Source organism: Ostrea edulis, chromosome 4 (assembly GCF_947568905.1).
Source record: "Ostrea edulis chromosome 4, xbOstEdul1.1, whole genome shotgun sequence".
NCBI classification, from domain to species: Eukaryota; Metazoa; Mollusca; class Bivalvia; order Ostreida; family Ostreidae; genus Ostrea; species Ostrea edulis.
The window spans coordinates 63,342,423-63,356,879 of NC_079167.1; the positions used below are offsets into that span (position 1 = coordinate 63,342,423).

General features: G+C 35.2%; 1 protein-coding gene across 6 annotated transcripts; it reads left to right on the forward strand.

Moving 5' to 3' along the window:
• Positions 1-1,110: 1,110 nt before the first annotated feature.
• On the forward strand, positions 1,111-12,164 carry LOC125670621 (monocarboxylate transporter 14-like). 6 transcript variants are annotated; one of them, XM_048905895.2, is made up of 7 exons: positions 1,475-1,778; positions 2,419-2,439; positions 5,081-5,143; positions 6,338-6,558; positions 7,245-7,388; positions 9,211-10,197; positions 11,924-12,164. In XM_048905895.2, the coding sequence occupies exons 4-7, from the start codon at positions 6,366-6,368 to the stop codon at positions 12,094-12,096; spliced, it is 1,497 nt and encodes a 498-aa protein (XP_048761852.2). In that variant the 5' UTR covers positions 1,475-1,778; positions 2,419-2,439; positions 5,081-5,143; positions 6,338-6,365; the 3' UTR covers positions 12,097-12,164. The 6 variants fall into 6 exon arrangements, with proteins under 6 accessions (XP_056019381.1, XP_048761851.2, XP_048761852.2 ...); XM_056163406.1 differs by lacking the exons at positions 1,475-1,778; positions 2,419-2,439 and adding an exon at positions 1,111-1,390 and having other exon boundaries at positions 9,211-10,245; positions 11,435-12,164; XM_048905894.2 differs by lacking the exons at positions 1,475-1,778; positions 2,419-2,439 and adding an exon at positions 1,127-1,390.
• The last annotated feature ends 2,293 nt before the right edge of the window (positions 12,165-14,457 follow it).

Here is a 14,457-nt window from a genome sequence, read left to right on the forward strand (position 1 = left end):
ATAAAATCAATCAGATTGGTAGTAGTTCATGTTTATTCTAATGTACATAATCATTTAATTTCTACAACTTTGAAAAACTAAAACCAATAATAAATCAATGAAATCAATCATAATTCGGAAAAAAATCAATCAATATGCCAATTGTTTCATTAGTTGTGCAATCTGTTTTAGTGTGTACTAGTACGTACAGATATAAATTAAGGGAAAATAAAATGATTAATTAACTGATCAATAGATTTTCAATAAAATCAATCAGATTGGTGGTAGTTCACGATTATTTTAAAGTGCACATTTACAAAACAACAGAAACATATCATTTATCTGCTATGACTTTGAAAAACTAAAACCAATAATAAAAATCAATCAAATCAATCAAATTTTTTTTGGTTGAGGCCAACAACATTTTTAGAGGCCAAATTTGAGGCCAGGCCAACTTTTGAGGCCAGGTCAAAATTTGGGATGGAGCATAATTAGAGGCCAAATCGGGGCCAGGCCAGGTTTTATAGTATGCCTATTTTTTATAAGCACTCTTGACGTTGAACTTTAATTGTCCAACAACATTCTTTTACGATGCATGTTACACATGTAAATTGAAAATCACTATTTGAATTAGCGAAAGTCTATTGTCTTTTATTGTATGTTCATCTGAGAAACTTACTACTAAACACTTTTTTTTTTAAATTTATGTATATGTATATGAAATAAAATTATCTTAAACTGTCTCCTATAAAGTATAAATACTTTTCTTTCCATTCACTATCTTTTTTGTCAAGATTATGAGATAACAATTTAGTATTAATTTGAGGAATGAATGTCTACGTTACATAGCTGATAATGCTTAAATTAATTACCCTTTGTATTCATTCTTTTTACGCCCCTTATATAAACATTATAGGTATTTATTCCTCATATATAAATAAATAGAGAGAGGGGGGGATGAAGAAACCGAATTCCAAAGATTTGATCACAACAAAACCATGTATTACATAATCCATGCGAAGTCAGTCTACCGTATTTTTTATTAAACACCAAACACCCCAAGACATGCATATGTACACAATGTTTTATTTTCAGAATATCAGCCTTATTTGATAAGAAATCAAGTAAATATGCGGATTCTTGTATCCGGTTTCGTTTCAAATAATAGTATAATTTTTATTGCAAGCTCCAATCCGCTACAACTTCCAATAATTGAATTTTTGACATTGTACGTGGTGAAAATACGGCACCGGAGAACATTGTGTAGAGTACGATCGTTGTATATGTCAATTACATGTAGCTACAGGAGACAAAGGAAATATGTTTATATCACAGGTCGCGGCTACATGTAGCTGTACGAGAATGGATGGTTTAGAATAACTAGTAACCTAGTATTTTTTACATTTTCAAGGTAAGTGGTTTCCCCCCGAATTTTCTCAGTTACTATACTTTGTTGCGTAATATTCTTGCGGTTTTGCATATTGTTGTTGTTTTTACATTTTGTTAGATACACTGAATATATTCGTGGGATTATACACGTGCAGGCATGGTTTAGCTGATTGTTTACATTGAACTTTTAGGCTATAAATATCCTCAATGCTGGTCAAGTGGTTGTAAAGACAAGGTAGTAAATATACGGAAGCCCGGGATTGACGTATTCAAATGAGATACTACTAAGTAGCCATACGTTACACATGTGATTTTTACGTACTTCCACGAGTCAAGTGCATGTGTGGATTGCTTTGTAACTGTAGGTGGGGACATTTTCATCAAAAGAAAATAGAGATGGGGAATTATTGGTGTGTATTTAAGAAATAGGGAGGAAAGGAGTTTTTGTCACATGCACCTGAAGTATGTATATTACTACCCCCCCCTTTTTTTTGATAATTTTTTTTTTGGTGGCAGTAATTTCTCTGAAATGTGTGATTTCCCGGTCTATCTCATCCCTCTTTTGATTCATATAATCGTAAAATCACGCTTTTTGTAAGCTTTAGAGATTGGCCTTCTACCGGTATAATAAAATACACAAGGTATGAAACAAAAATTGTAAACAGGGGTCCCCGTTTCGGGGCACATTTTCCAAGTAATGACTGGGAAATCACACATTTCAGAGAAATTATTGCCACCAAAAAAATTTATTCAAAAGGGAGGTAGTAATAGCCATACTTCAGGTGTCTGTGGTTTTTGTCACAACCAAACACTCATCGCTGTGAAAACAAATCGTTGAATACTACCGAATCACAAAGCTTAGGTTAATTAAAAAAAGAGTCTCTGCCAGCAGATTCTTGTAGAAATAGCTGTTTTACACTGAACTTATAAAAGCCCAAAAAATTCCTCCTTAGGTAGAAACATCATAGAAATGGATATGTATAATCAAAATTACTTGTTTCTTTTTACTGGTTTTTTATGAGTTTTTAAAAATACTTTTTTTATGTTCAGAATCGATGACTGCAGTGATGAGTAAGTTTTTGAAGGCCATAGATCTATTCAAAAATCAGACTTTGTCCACAGGCACCTGAAGTATGTATATTACTAACCCAACCCCCAACCCCTTTGATAATTTTTTTGGTGGCAATAATTTCTCTGAAATGTGTGATTTCCCAATTACAAGTGTATTTTATTATACCGGTAGAAGGCCAATCTCTAAAGCTTACAAAAAGCGTGAAACGATTACATGAATCGAAAGAGGGATGAGATAGACCGGGAAATCACACATTTCAGAGAAATTATTGCCACCAAAAAAAATTATCAAAAAGGGGGGTAGTAATATCCATACTTCAGGTGCCTGTGACTTTGCCCACTCTTTTCAAATGAAAAATATTGTGTATCAGAAGCACTCTGAATGAATATATCTTATTTTGTGTTTCTCTTAACGAAAATAACATCAACACCATTTTTTTTTTATCCTTATGAATACCCATGCCCCTACATGTTCAATTTTATGAATCCCCCCCTCCTTCCGCTTATCTATGTAATTTATGATCCCTCTTACAAGAAACCCATTGTAGTCGTAGATGGGAACGAAGAGTTCGATTAAAGTAATGGCAAAAAAGTATCAAACAGGTGTCTCCATGCTTGTTTTATGAGCGTTTTTCACTGGGACCCACAGCTCGGACTCCAGTGACGTTATTTAAAGCAAAATCGATATGCACTCGCGATTTGACAGAGAACTAAAATGAAATTGAAAACTTCATTTAATGTTTTGTAAAAATAATGATAATAATTGCTCGGTGTTAAAAAAATATCCACTTGTAACCTTTTAGTATATTGAAGATTACCGCTGAGAATTCATAGATTATTAATAATTTTTTAAATCAGAAGAAGTGATAATTGTCATGTTATGAAGATCATATGTTGTCACATAATGATGGATGGGTTGTAAATATTAAAAATGAATTAAGTAGTTTGGGATTGAAATACATTGTGTATATGTTTGAAAGTGATTTGTATGATAACAATATATATTATATTATTGAACAAAGACTATATGACACTACAAAACAACGGATATTTAATGATATTTCTAAGATGTCTAAGTTTTCTATATCAACTCTTCATTGGCAATTTTTTGTGTTAAATATTACTTGGTCAAACCTATCAATAGCAAATATAAGAGATATCTTACTAGATTTAAACCTTTATCTCATAATCTGAATACTGAAAAAGGAAGACATTGTGGCATTTTTAAAAACAATAGGTAATGTGAAAAATGTAGCGTGTCTGTTGTAGAAGATGAATTTCATTTCATACTTTAATGTTCATACTATAATGAATTGAGATCAAAATACATTAAAGGATTATCTCCCTCACGCATAGCTCTTATCCTTAGACGAATTTGACTCCACTTTTTTTGGCACTCTGTTTTTCCTTAAATAGCTCTAAAACTTGTGACGTTTGTATATATCATATTATGTTTTTCTGTATTTGATGATGTCTCCATATGAGTGGAAAATTCTCGAGAGGGACGTTAAACAATATACTATCAATCACCCAGCAATTTAAGTAGCAATTTTTTGTATGTTATGTGAATCATCACGGGAGCCATAACACCAATTTTCGACTTGATATTATGTAGATAATGGTTGTCCATTCAGAAATAGATTTTTTTCAAACTCACTAATCATTTTTCAGGCCTTCTTGTGCCATCTTGGATTCTATAAACCTTCGGTAGTGGAGAATCGAGCTCGAATCGAGATAAACTCTGAAGAATAGTAACTTGGGTTCCAGATAGGCTTCCGTATGATTTTTTTTTTTTTGGTCAAAGGCAGGTTTTAAATAGACCAATACCTGATCATACGTCACTACCCGGGTGTTGATTACGGAAGTCTTGTATTGATTTACACTGTCGCGGAATTGTGATGATGGTGGACTCCAGTTTGTTTGTTTGGTTTCTGTAGTAAGATACGATGACAGCGGACAAACTCCAGAATTCGATCTTGTTAATATTTTTAGAAGTCGAGGAATTGTTTAATTCATCCAACTGTGTGTTAAATCGCAATATTCTTTAAGTAGCATCAACGGGCTTCCGTAGTCACACACACACACACACACTCGCATGCACGCACGCACACACACACACACACACACACACACATACACACACACACACACACACACACACACACACACACACACACACACACACACACACACACACACGTTATCAGTATATTTAGGGGATCGTCGGACCGTGTATTGCCGAGCGCCTAGATCATTAAAGCTTTTATTTTATCTACACGGGTTTAAATTGATAGAAGCATTGCTTTACTTTCGAATATTCTTATCATGTTCATACAATACAGTAAGCTTGGTCAGATGGCATTGTTCTCGTTTGCTTTTGCAAAGTTATTGTATACATATGAAGACTTATAGACAAAATTTATTCGATTTGAAGATTCAACGATGTCGTACAATTGTATATATGTATGTTTGTATGTACCCATACAACATATAAATATTGCAAAAGAAAAAAAAAATCAATATAATTCATACACTACAGTATATTCTATTTTATGATACAGGTTAAATTAACATTTTTGTCACAATTTTCGTTGCTTCTCTTTACATATCTCTCTCACTATATGATTATAATATATTTCAGATTCTGTGCGTTGTAAAACAGAAACTACGTGATATATTGCAGAAATCGAGTGAAGTGCCCAAGGTAAATTTAATTAGATTTATAGTTTATATGATAGCAATAGCGCTCCATTGGTGTCCATAATGTGCCCATGCCTTACCGATGTAACTTCATCGTATTCGGACACATGGGAAATCTTCTGGGTTCCATCCCAATTTATTTTCTTATCAAAGTTTTACAAAATCCTTAGGAAAAAATTACTCATCTTTATACGTTTTTAATTTTGTGGAGCGAAGACCTAGAGACAACGACTATAAACGGCCAAATTTCCCCTAAATTGTCACTTTGTACAACGACTGCAATGATATGAATATTCTGTAATCATTTTTCGCTATTTTGTGTCTTACTATGGTTGTATTGGGAAAATTAAGAATTGATTATCTTCCTTTTGTTCAAAAACTTCTACATTGTTGATTGATATTTTCCGCCACACTCAACAATTTTTCAGTAACCTTGGAAACTTTCTCACTTACCGGCGCGAGCGGGATTCGAACCCGCGCCGACAGAGGTGATTTTGAGCGCGATGCTCTAACCACTCGGGCACGGAGGCCCCCTAAAAAAACTTCTACAGAAACCATATCTTGTGCACCCACTTTCTATTTTATTACACCTTAGACAGATCCCATGTGTACAGTAAAGACTGTTAATGTATACACTTACTTAGATACAACCTTCTGTACATGGATCTGAGTAACAACATGATTTCCATTAAAAAGTTAGAAGCCGTGGACATGTAGATAGATCACGTGTGACCATTTAACTTCAGATATCACGATATCACGTTTGGTCATTTAACCTGATATCACGTTTGGTCATTTAACCTCAGATATCGCGTTTGGTAATTTAACTTCAAATATCATGATATCACGTTTGGTCAATTAAACTCAGAAACACGATATCGCTTTTGGTCATTCAACCTCAGACATCACGATATCGCGTTTGACCTCAGATATCAATATGTCGCGTTTGACCAGTTAACATCTTTTAAAGGGACTATGTAACGGTGCGAAGGGTGCATGCATGGACAGTCGTGATTCGTCAAAAAAATATTGATCAAGTTGTACTTGATCAATGATCCACCATTACTTATTCATGTACGTTTGTTTTGGAGAATCTCTTATCATTTCCGGATTGTTTGATGTTATTAGATGATGTTAAAGGAGCGGCATTTCATCCCTAACAAACATTGTAGATGTAGTTCTTGCTTGTGTATTCTAGATTTCTGCGCCGGCGTGTCCAGAAGAAGATGGCGTTTGAAAAAGTGGAGAACCCATGGGGACTGGTGATAATAGTGTCCGCATTCTGTATACAGTTCATCACGTTTGGCGTCGCCACGTCCTTCGGTGTTTTCATCGTGGAGCTTCTTCGCCATTTCGATGTCAGTTTAGCTTTTGTATCCCTCATCGGATCCATCAACATTGGAATCTTTCTGGGAGCTGGTATTTAAAATTCTGGACGCTGGTATTTAAAATTCTGGGCGCTGGTATTTAATATTCTAGGCGCTGGTATTTAATATTCTGGGCGTTGGTATTTAAAATTCTGGACGCTGGTATTTAATATTCTAGGCGCTGGTATTTAATATTCTGGGCGTTGGTATTTAATATTCTGGGAGCTGTTATTTAATATTCTAGGCGCTGGTATTTAATATTCTGGGCGTTGGTATTTAATATTCTGGGAGCTGTTATTTAATATTCTTGGCGCTGGTATTTAATATTCTGGGCGTTGGTATTTAATATTCTGGGAGCTGTTATTTAATATTCTAGGCGCTGGTATTTAATATTCTGGGCGTTGGTATTTAATATTCTGGGAGCTGGTATTTAATATTCTAGTCGCTGTTATTTAATATTCTGGGAGCTGTTATTTAATATTCTGGGCGCTGGTATTTAATATTCTGGGCGCTAATATTTATTATTCTGGACACTAGTATTTAATATACTGAGCGCTAGTATTTAATATTCTGGGAGCTGTTTATATTTAATATTCTGGGCGCTGGTATTTAATATTCTGGCCGCTGATATTTAATATTCTTGGCGCTGGTACTTTATATTCTAGGTGCTAGTCTAACGTCGCTCTTAATGTGACAGTTAGTCGGACGAATCATGTATCATCCGTATTTCCTTTTTAGGACCAATTGCCAGTATTCTGATGAGAAAGATGTCGTACCGTCGGGTTTGTTTTCTGGGAGCTGCCTTGAGCAGTGTCGGTCTCATTGTTTTGCCCTTTACAATGAATATGGTGTTTCTCCTCTTTTTCTATGGAATTATGACAGGTTAGTAAAGCTTATTTTGGTTGTGAAATGTTTTAATGATTAAATATGAAGGATTTTCTCAGCGACACAGACACATAATCGCTTAATGGCACTAATGCGTACGCATGTGATTTTTATTCTACCCCGTTTTAAGGAGGTATGCTACACCAAAGAAATGATATGGGTGAAAAGTGGAGGATATGTACAACAATATTTTGAAATTGAAAATTTCAAATTTACTTTATTAAAAAAAAATGCAGTTTTAGTAGAAACAATCTGAAAAAAAAATTGGAAAAAAACCCTGCTTGACTCGAACACACGATCTATAGTTCAGCAGTCGACGTGCTAACCTACTGAGCTACTAAGCTAGGCGATAATTTTAGAAATTAATTGTCAAATATTGCTGATATTTATATTTTCAGCCATGTTTTAAAAGGAAGTCAGCCATTATGACGATGTAGAGTACCTCCTTAAATAGTATTACACAAGAAAAAAATTCCAAACTAACACGAAACAGGTCATTTTAAAAAGCATACCCCCAATAAATATAGATATGAACAAGACCTTAAGATTACCTGTACAAGTACAGAGGGCTGCGGGACCCAGTGTCTAAAACGAAAATATAATGACAAATTCCGTTCTTTGAGGCATAGGAGCTTCTTGTCCATTTTGTTCTCAATCTATAATATAAATATCTAACAAGGGATGACTCAAAAATAGGACTCCCCGGTTGTGAAGAAAGCTCAAAATCAACTTGGTTTTTAAAAACAGGTCTAATCCCCCTATCCAAAAGGCGTTAAACATCTCATAAAGCAAGGTCAACGTAGTCCATTTTTTTCACATTTGATTTTAATTAAAAATTGCAATTAGTGTTTCCAGTATATAAATGATCGAGTACCATCTCTCGAGTAGAACTGATTTCACAGATACTGAAATATTGCAGTCCAGATTTCTTTTACTGCTAAACCTCAATGTGACCAAATGGGGTTTTTTTGTGTGTAGACAATGGTTACAAAAAATGCTGTCTTGCCTTACTTTCCTATGCCTCCGTACTCGGAGATTCGGGGACATATAGTTTTTGGTCTGTCTGTTTATGTCCCATTAATTGGAGATTCGGGGGCATATATGTGTAGTTCTTGAATTCCCCGTCTGTCTGTTTGTCAGCAAAAAAAAATAACTTTGGCCATAACTTTTCAAGGGTTGGTAATAGTGCTTTTATATTTCACATGTGTATTACTTTCTTTTGGTACCATTTTTTTTTTACCTACTTTGACCTTGGGGTTTGACCTCACCAACTTTTGAAAATCTTTAACCATGGCAATTATCAGTGTTGCTGCCATATGGGAACATCAGTGTTTCACAAATATATCATTTTGTTTATTATGTTTTGACATGCTTTCCTTGGCTCATTTAATTTGTTCATGTTTCCAATGGTTCATGTTCATTGAAGTTCATATTCATTGTAGTTCCTGTTCATTGTAGTTACTGTTCATTGTAGTTCCTGTTCATTGTAGTTCCTGTTCATTGTGTAGTTCCTGTTCATTGTAGTTCCTGTTCATTGAAGTTCCTGTTCATTGTAGTTACTGTTCATTGTGTAGTTCCTGTTCATTGTAGTTCCTGTTCATTGTAGTTCCTGTTCATTGTCTGTTCATTGTGTAGTTCCTGTTCATTGTAGTTCCTGTTCATTGTAGTTCCTGTTCATTGTAGTTCCTGTTCATTGTAGTTCCTGTTCATTGTGTAGTTCCTGTTCATTGTGTAGTACCTGTTCATTGTAGTTCCTGTTCATTGTGTAGTTCCTGTTCATTGTAGTTCCTGTTCATTGTGTAGTTCCTGTTCATTGTAGGTATTGGCTACTGTTTACTCTACGTTCCGTCTCACACAATGTCCGGACTGTACTACGACAAACACAGAAGCTTGGCCACAGGTGTGGCGACTGCAGGGTCCGGACTCGGGGGAATTGTGTTTCCCAACTTCGTCCAATACCTCATTGACGAGTATGGCTGGAGAGGGTCGTTTCTTATAGTGGCTGGTATCAACTTGAACACTATCATTTTTTCTGCTTTGATTCGAGAATCGCCATTACAACGAGAACAAAAGGCGAAAAAAAGGCGTGTTAAAATGGAGGAAGTCAGAAGGAATAGTTCTTATCAATGTAAAGTTGAGGGAAAAAAACTTATCACAGATGGTGACATTTCCGATTCATCTCCGGGTCCGCCAAAACCAAAGGTTGAGGAGGTAAACGGCACACAGGAAAACCAAGAGACAAATGATGCAAAGATTAGTGAATCAGAGGATGACAGACTCCTTCATAACAGCGAATCTCACAACGAAACGGTCAATTCTAACTCGATCCGAACAGTAATGCTGATTTTGTTGCGAAATATACCATTTTGCATTTTTATTGTAAACAATGTTATATGGAATTTCGGAACAGTGATACCTCTATTGCTAGGTCCAGAATACTTCACAACCATTAGCTTTTCTCAGACAGAATCCGCCACCCTCATTTCTATCTTTTCTGGCGGATCTTTCTTTGGATGTGTTTTAGGAGGTGTTATTGGAAATATACCAAACATGAATAGGTTGTACCTCTTCATATTCGTGAATTTGGCTGTAGGAATTGTTGGGCTTTTTATTCCATTAGAAATGACACACACCATGCTCGGTTTGGCGATTACTGGAGTTCTTTGGGGAACCATGTTTGGTTTACTGTTAGGATTGCTAGTCGTTGTCACGGCCGATTTGGTGGGAATTCAATATTTAGGAGACGCCATGGGGTTCCTGATGTTGGCCAATGGCGTTGGTTGTATAATTGGTCCTCCAATTGGCGGTAAGTTCACTAAATACTAGTAACTGACTGGGAGCGTTTCCATTTAAGGTAGGTAAATCCTATTAGAAATTTCTGTCAATCAAATTTTTTTTCCATTTAAATAACTTTAACAACTCATAAACTAACTAAAAAACCCATATTAGACATACCTTTGCAGGTTTATTTTTATACTATGTGCTACAGAGCATATATACCCCCAAATGCAAAAGCCAAATTTTAACACAAGAATGCATGATCTCATGTTTTATTAAAAATATGCACCAAAGCACATCATATTAAGCTATAATATATAAAAACCAATAGCTATTCATTTATTGAGAGAATTTTTAAAGATATTCAATTGAAAACATACACAATTGCTGTTTAATCTGCTCACATCCTTCAGAAAAAAATCACAGAATATCGCAATTTTGAAAAATTCTCAAAATCTAAATTGTTTACATGCCAGTTTTTCTTTAAAAATATTTAGAATTATATCTAAGGTTAACAAAAAAACATATTTTACCATAGTTGACCAGAGATATTTTGCAAAATGGTCTCTTGAATACGCAAACCCCCATTTTTGAATTTAAGTTTTACAATTATTCTTTGCACACTTTGAAAATAGTAAATTGTAACAGCAAATACAATCTTAAAATCAAGATTAACAGAATATGACAATATATATATATGTAAAACATACTGAAAATTTTGTCCTACCAGACAATTAGAACACAAGGAGGGAAATGGGGGGGGGGGGGGGGGGCGCACCCCCTCCCCTTCCTTTTTCTCACATTTTTTTTTTTGGTGTGTGTGTTATTCTTTTTTTGTTTGGCTATCAATCATATCATACTTAAAAATACCTACATGCTATCTCATACTTATAGAAAAAATAAATATAATGTAACATATGTGTAGATTCTAGCAACTACAGCTCATGTACAAATAATTTTGTTTCTTGAAAGTACTTGTGAAGAAGAGTTAAAATATTCAACAACTTTGCTGATGATTTTCTGAGGATTTATAATTCTGGGTTTCTTTGAACCAAACACAAACTCACTAAAAACAGTTTGAATTCCACTGTGAGGGTCACGCCTATGTATGATTTTTAACTTGTTCAGGCTTAGATTGCAAGCTATGAGCCTTTTAGAGATCAATGTAGATATTACATTGCTTTGTACCATTGGAGCTAGTGAGGACTTGATACTATAATAATTTATGGTAAATATATCTAAGATTCACATTTGAATGCTTTAAGTACTACTTTAACAGAGTTTCATTCACTAATTGGAGAGCAAGAAAAGTCGACTTCTAGATTCAATTTACGGGATAAAGGTTAATGTGTTCAACATTTTCTCGAGCACCATTAGATCAGAAAAGGCATTACTTACATTAAACCAAATATACAAGTACATGTATAATGAAGATTCTAGTTGGTTCAAACTATGATATTCCTTGGGCTAGGGCGGAGCCACAATCAAGTGTTACAGTTTTGTAAAGAAAACTTCTGTAAGATTATATTGTAAAGTCTAGCGTAGATGCAATTTTGTTTATACCATGCTCCATACGGCAAGGTTGGGACCATAAATGCAACCGCTCAGGTGAGTGATGCAATCCATGGGCCTCTTGCTTAAGATATACTGTATGATAGTGAAAAGAACCAAACAATAGCACAACTTAATGACTAAAATGAAAAACGTTTGAAATTCATCCTCTTTAACAGATATTTCTACTTTCATTTTAATAGGTTGGATTGGAGAGGAGACGAAGTCGCCAGCTGCAGCGTTTTATATTTCTAGTTTCTCTGTCATTGCGTCATCAGTCCTTTTGTTGTTCATTCCACTTTATAAAAAGCTCTGCAAGACAGAAACAAAGCTACAACGAGATTTAGCAGAAGAAATTCCTAGTCCTGCTGTATAGCGACGTACTATTGAAGTAGTAGTTTTGTTTGCAATTATGAATAAATACAATAAACAACGAAGCGAAAATTTATTGAAGTTCTGAATGTTTGGTTCGTATGGGTTTTTTGAAAATGTATGCCTTTACTCAATGGTAGAGGGCAAATGTGTTAGAATTTTTTATATGAAAATGTTGAGGTGGCGATGCAATAATAAAGCGATGCAAGGCCTCAATCGTGCACAGAGAAAGTTGCGCTCTGAATTGAAAGGTTTCAGAAAATTCATAAAGTTGGGTTCTGTAACTCTAAGGTATATCCCAATGTTTTTATTTCATATAAACTTAACTATTTCTTTTTACAGCCAAACACGCATATTTACCAATTTCCTTAATCGTTGGTCAATTGACATCCAAAACCATAACACGCTGTCTGGTCATAACCAGCCATTGCTATTCACTTCCATGTGCTGAATGTAACATTTGATTTCTCCAGTATCGAACCAAAAATGAATTAAAAATTCCCAAATCGTATTCTCTTTAGAGAAGTGGACAGGCATGACATACATCCACTTCTCTTCGCAAACCTGGAAAACGTGTAAATGCCGAAACCGGTAACGGTTCACGCTTCGACCGACATTTCGACTCAATTATGGCAAGATTTACTTAACAAGCACGTCATTTCCACAACTTTAACATTAATGCATGTAGCTTTCACATGAGAATCAACTCTTACTAGCTGTTATCCATTTTCACATGTTTCCAGTCCCGGGCTATATGCCTGTCCACTTCTCAAAAGAGAAAATCCCAAATCGATGCGATTGACTATCATTATTTGGACCAGCCAATGAAAACGTATGTCCCTAATCACTCTTGACGAGGTACTGCTCTCTAGCTGTTAACAATGATCTTTCGTCAACTCGAGTTACCCATTTTGATGTTTTGGATTATGTGATCATATAAGAAGACATACACCGGTACAAGTTAACGTTATTATACGCTAAGATGTAAACAAAAATGGCGGACCAGCAGCCGTACCTGTCGCGGCATCTTTACTTTGTGGTGGAGCGTTCGCTTCGTGACCGGGAAATCGTGAGTTGAAGCAGTGTTTGTGACATGATGGTTAAATTTGAGACGTAATATAGATGCAGATTTCGCGAATTATAATGATCTCGTTAACCAATACAACTTATCATTGGGTCAAATGCTGTCTGACGTGTTTCATACCGATTGTTAGACCGTTCTTGGCACACTGATTTTGACTACTTATTACTCCGTTTACCTGATCAAGATATAGGGCCCACGGCGAGTGTGACCAGTCGACAGGGGATGCCTACTCCTCCTAGGCACCTGACCCCACCTTTGGTATATCCAGGGGTCCGTGTTTGCCCAATTCTCTTTTGATTTCTTGAATTAATTTATTGGGAGAACTTAATTTTTTCCAAAATCCCTTAAAATTTACGTAATTTTGCTAATTTCACCTTATTAAAAGTGATAGAAAATAGTACAAATTACTTAAATAGGAGACATATTTCAAGCCCTATAAAATCTGTAAAATTCAGGACCTTCGCCCCCTGGGGTCCCACCAGGGGTCTCAAGGCGGCCCCCTGACCCCCAGCCTCATAAAGTGGCGCCCCCCGTATCCACAATTCCTGGATCTGCCCTTAATGCTTTTGTTTACATAGGTTAAATATACTAGTAAAAGTTTCATTCAGAACAGATTTTTTTTCAATTTACAATTAATTCTTAACAAAATTAAACAGTTTCTAGTGTTTGTCACATCTCATTTTGTGTTAAACAAGATATTTTCTATTAAGCAACCTATATGTAAACAAAAACATGGCACGAGTCTTGTTTACATTAACAAAGAATTGTGAGTGCTGTATCTCACTTGTAACTCAACAATTGACATCCAAATTTTGGTTGACCATTAGAAATACTGTAGTTAAGCATTGTAAACAATAAAAATGCAAAATTGAAAATTTTCAGCTCAAAGCGTGTTCATGTCCTTTTAACAACCTACACTGATTCGGCCCTGAGTGCCAAGCATAAGTGGTACTTCATCCACAGCTGGTGACATCTTGATATGAGTGAAAAAGTCTTGAAGGAATGGCGAAATTCGCGAATTTTTCAAACCTGTTATTTTTAGAAAGAAAATAATACATGTACTTCATATACACCGATATTGTCATTAAATAGATTGTTTTATTTTTATACGAAATAAACATTTCTTCTCATTTCATTTTTACTGGTTGCGATATTTTATTTGTCTGGAACACAGGAAGTGTGTAAACAATCTCTCTAAGCTACTTTATGTTTACAAGAAATATATCTGTTCCGCAAATCCCCAAATGAAATAGCAGATAAGGATGACTAGTCTGGTCTCCC